Source organism: Trypanosoma cruzi, genomic scaffold (genome assembly GCF_000209065.1).
Source record: "Trypanosoma cruzi strain CL Brener 1047053516677 genomic scaffold, whole genome shotgun sequence".
Classification (NCBI taxonomy): Eukaryota; Euglenozoa; class Kinetoplastea; order Trypanosomatida; family Trypanosomatidae; genus Trypanosoma; species Trypanosoma cruzi.
In genome coordinates this window covers 18,441-22,980 of record NW_001849325.1, presented here as the reverse complement: position 1 = coordinate 22,980, position 4,540 = coordinate 18,441, and the positions used below count along the sequence as shown (strand labels likewise).

Here is a 4,540-nt window from a genome sequence, read left to right as displayed (position 1 = left end):
GACCAAGTTTCACAAAGGCATTACCAATACTGCGCAATAATCTGTGGCGAAGTTCTCGGGATGCTGTTGGTGTCTCATCTAGTGTCAAACGATACATTTTAATGGCAAGGAGGTACCTGCCCTGGGCAACGTGTATATTCCCCATGTTTATTCTCAGACGTGCGGCCTGTGAAAATTGAAGATTTCGAAGAATAAGAGAATATGTATTAAGAGCGTCTGTGTAAAGTTGATGATTTTGGTATGGCACAGCAAGGTTAAAATGCACGGCATACGTAAGATCGGCATTGATTTGATCCGCAAGACCAAGTTGTTCTCTTTGTTTACATAATTGACGTTCCTTCTTACTCGCTTCCTTTGCCTTTTCTAATGCGCTACCGTAGTCTTTCTGTAATGCTAGCATGGCACTTTCTTCAATGAGTTTGTGAATCAGTTTCTCAACCTCCGCGCACTGCTCCTCCGGACTGTTTTCGCCACGCTTCTTCAACGGAGGTGCTGGGCCCATCGCCATCGCCGTCCGGCCCTGACCGGCGGGGTCAAAAATGGCGCCGCTGTTGAACTGCGTGAGTGCGGCGTTGAAGCCGACCCCGCGGTTGGACGTCATTGGACGAGCGGCCCCAACGCCACCGCCCATCGTGCCCACTCGGCTCCCCGGCACGCCCCATGCTGAGCCAATGCTTGTTGCGCCCCACCTGGACGGCGGGGCCTGCATCAGCGGGTTGACAGCACCGCCGCCACCAACCTCGTGCGTCTCGGAGACGTAGTTTCTGGGGGACGCCGCAAATGCATTCTCTGACTCCGGCTCAAAGGCCGCATACAAATCCTCCTCGGCGCCATCATTCGATGCAAATTCCATTGCGTTGGAAGCAGCAAAGAAAAAAAAGTTTATTTAAAAATATAGTCCAAACGTTGTGCTTACTCCAATTCCCCACCCTCTTTGCGGAAGACTGACTGGCTTGAGACGACCGTGACTCCTGCTCCCACAACCAAACAAAAAATAAATAAATAAATATGAAGTGAGAACAAGAAAAAATATACATTTTTTTTTTTCCAAATAAAAAAAAAAGGTACGAAAAGAGAAAGCAATATACATATATATGTATATAAACAGTAATTAAAAAAAGGGCCAAATTTCACTTGGCGTCTTGCAATGAAAACGGCCTTAAACGCCCGCAAAAATAAGCACATCGAGAGTATGGAAATCCCAAAATAAAGGACACAAACAAACAGCGTTTCTTTACTTTTATTACTTTTTCTTGGTACATAAAATATACAAGAAGCTTGTCACAATAATATAAACAACCATATACGCGCAAAAAAAAAAAAACTTTGTTTGACCCCGCCGCTTCCTATTTCCATCAGTAAGGGTACCCTCTTGGATGGCCCGGCACCGAGTTCTGAAATGAATGATGAAAAAGTTGGTTGGGCTCTCCTTTATCGTAACCTGATGTTGGTGGGGAGAGTGGGACCTGCGGATGTAGAGGATGCTGTTGTTTATACGTTTGTCTTTGTTCATGCTGTTGATAGGGATCATCCTGTTGTTGTCGAATAAATTGTGTTTGTACCCCTGGTTGCTGATAAGACTCTTGGTTCGGCTGTGGTTGATGGGGATGAAGCTGTTGTCCCTGATGCTGGTGTTCTTGTGTTTGTGGCTGTGGATGCACATACGTGGAAATATGCGGTGTGGTAAGGTTTGTTGTCGGAATGTGAGGCGCAGACGTGCTCAAGTCAAAGTATTTAGGCATGGCGTACTGCGGTCGGTGGTGCGGAGTTCCCATGGAGGATTGGATACCAAACAATCCCTGCGGATGAGTACCGTGCTGCTGATTTTGCTGCTGCTGCTGCTGCGGCGGCGGCGGTGCCCCAGTGGGGAAAAGGCCACCCCTCGGATAGATGGAAGGATGCTCCCCTACGAAAGGTTGTAGGGGCGGTGCGGGTGGGGGCGGAAGAGGTGGCGGCGGAACGAAATTCCGCCCCTCCCGTTCGTCCTCGTCCTCCTTCAGTCTACGCTCGTACTCCTCTTTGATCGACGCGGGTGCCTCCGGGCTCACATTCCAACGGTTTAGCTCCTTGTCAAAGTAGTACCAATTCTTTGTGATGGGCAGGCCATTCTCATCCAGCTCCACCTCTTCGCCACCGCTGGTCACACCGACACCGCTGCTACTGCCAATAAAATTACTCTCACCGCCAGCACCGGAATCGCTATCGCGGCCAAACACGGCGTCGTTGATTTTGTGCAGACACATGTCAATCTTCATGGCAGCGCTGGAAAATCCATGGGAGGGGAAAAAGGCAGAATCTGTCTTTTCCTCGGTTTCCGTGCGACCGTCAATGTTGATACCAAGCTTGGAACTCAGCCAACCCACAGCCTGCCGAGACATCTTACCGGCCACACACTCACACTCCTTCTTGCAAAATTAAAATAATAATAATAATAATAAAGAAGACAAAAAATAAATAAATAAATAAACTGAAACCAACAGTCATAAAAAGAGACGTCACACCACCAAAACTCAGATGCAACAATCGTCTGGCAAAAGACATCATATGATAGCATAAATCATTTGCACCAATGAGAGCGAAAGAGAATTGCCTCTTTCACAGTTCCATTTTTCGTCAGCCCCTCGTTGTTTTTCTTGTTGGTTTTCTTTTAATTGAAATGTCTTTTTCTTTAATCATCATAATCCACGTCCACCCCCTCTCAAAGCCCCCTCCTCCCATTCATTGAGGAGCCTTTCACATATGAATGGAATAGAAAAAACCTCGTCCCGTACTGGGCTAAAAAGGTACACTCCTTGCCAATATAAAGAAACAACACATACATAAACATAAAAAACCATGATAATGAGAATTGTACATACATGTGTCCGGTAACGGATAAAAAAATAATAACAATAATAATAATAATAATAATAATGAAGAAAAAGAACCTGTGATCAGCAACAATGACATTTGCGTCCCACTTTTCCTGCCATAAATGACACCTCTCACACAACACAACACAACACAACAAACAAAAAATATACAACGGAACGCAGCCACAAATTCACCACCCCGATAAAAATCATAGGGACTCCCACAAACACACACACACAGAGAGAGAGAGAGAGAGAGAGAATATGCGCCTGGCTGAAGACGTGTCCCCATACTACTCGAAAACAAAACAAAACAAAAAGCACAACAATGGGAAATCAAGGTTTTCCTCCATTTTATAAAGAATCCCCCACAACTCGAAGAAGATGCAAAAAACACTCATACACACAAAAAGGAAAAAAAAAAAAATGTGCCCAAAAACTGTATCCCACAACAACCAGGCTCACTCGAAGCTTAAAAGACGGCTGTCTTTGAACACCCCACTGCCGTCAGAACCCTCCCCTGCGTGAAGTGCAGTAAAATGTTCGGGCAAGATGCAGAAAAGAAAATAAAAAACTTTCCCCGCCGCCGTCCAGCGTGATACATTTAAAAGCAAAAATCTACACACCGGTGGAGAAGCAGAGTAGATGCCGGGAGGAAAGGGGGAAAAAATTATTGATTCGACCCCTCTCTGGGCTCACTTCCCCCCTCCCCACAAAAGGTTTCAAGGATCAAAAAAAAAAAAAAAAAAAAGACACGCGCAAAATAAATAAATAAAATATATCCAAATTAACACCATTTACAAAACTGGATCGCCCGTTTTTGTTTTTTCTTCTTCTTTCCTATTGTTGGAGACGAGGAGTATTCCTCCTCTTCCCCTACCCCCACCGAATTAAAGAAAACGTGGGATCACGGGCCCTAGTGACAAAACGGGGTTCATTCATGAAGCATGCGGGAAGGAGGCACCAAAGTTTCCCCTTTTCACCCCACATACCCACACACACACACATGGGCTCATACACTTCTCTCATCCAGAAAAAAAAAACACAAAAATACTGTTAGCCTCGGAATAAATTTAAAAAAAGTGAGTCCCCATCATTCCTTCGGTACCACCATGTTCACAGACTCCTTCTCCGACACGGCGTCATCGAATAGTGACAGCTCTTCGTCCAACGATAAACATCTTTCACCCTCGGCGTCAACAACAAGAAATTCCTTTTTTTTCCCTTCCTCATCCGTAACAAGTGAGGTTACAGCGGCAGATCCCTCACTGAAATTCGCCGCCTCTTCTTCCAGATGACAAGGCGGTTTTTCCGGAATCAAGAAGTATGCCCAAGGGGCACTGAGCATCCCCACAGCCCCCATGACGTAACACACAGAGGCAAAACCAAAGTAGTCCATAATTACGCCCGAAGCCATTGGCCCAAGCACTTGCCCAGAGTCCTGCACAGTTCGTATAAGACCCATGAAGGGAGCGCGGCCAGTGGATGGAGAATGGTTGGCAGTAAGTGACAGCAACATTCCAGAGCTGGTAGACTCCGCGACACCAAAGAACACGGAAGCCAGAATCAATGAAGCAAGAGAATTAGCATTAGAAAGAATAAAAAAGGCGATGCCCAGATTTATCGACGTAGGGATAGTCACATAGCTTTGGCCACACTTATCCATAATATAACCTCCCAAGAAAAAA

The 4,540-nt window shown here is 45.8% G+C and overlaps 3 protein-coding genes across 3 annotated transcripts, besides 10 other annotated features; all 3 read right to left on the bottom strand.

Annotated features, from left to right (window-relative positions):
* Tc00.1047053444777.29 (intraflagellar transport protein IFT88, putative) lies at window positions 1-853 on the bottom strand (the record flags this gene model as incomplete). The annotated part of the gene is made up of 1 exon (XM_798395.1): window positions 1-853. A coding segment is annotated over one exon (853 nt), but the record flags the coding sequence as incomplete, so codon positions are not given.
* Window positions 1-4,540: a sequence feature (heterozygous, non-Esmeraldo-like haplotype).
* Window positions 990-1,010: a sequence feature (AT_rich).
* Window positions 1,356-2,378, bottom strand: Tc00.1047053444777.20 (hypothetical protein, conserved; the record flags this gene model as incomplete). The annotated part of the gene is made up of 1 exon (XM_798394.1): window positions 1,356-2,378. The coding sequence occupies one exon, from the start codon at window positions 2,376-2,378 to the stop codon at window positions 1,356-1,358; it is 1,023 nt and encodes a 340-aa protein (XP_803487.1).
* Window positions 1,816-1,845: a microsatellite.
* Window positions 2,419-2,438: a microsatellite.
* Window positions 2,446-2,467: a sequence feature (AT_rich).
* Window positions 2,882-2,914: a microsatellite.
* Window positions 2,987-3,009: a microsatellite.
* Window positions 3,092-3,114: a microsatellite.
* Window positions 3,584-3,603: a microsatellite.
* Window positions 3,613-3,634: a sequence feature (AT_rich).
* On the bottom strand, window positions 3,946-4,540 carry Tc00.1047053444777.10 (drug resistance protein, putative; the record flags this gene model as incomplete). The annotated part of the gene is made up of 1 exon (XM_798393.1): window positions 3,946-4,540. A coding segment is annotated over one exon (595 nt), but the record flags the coding sequence as incomplete, so codon positions are not given.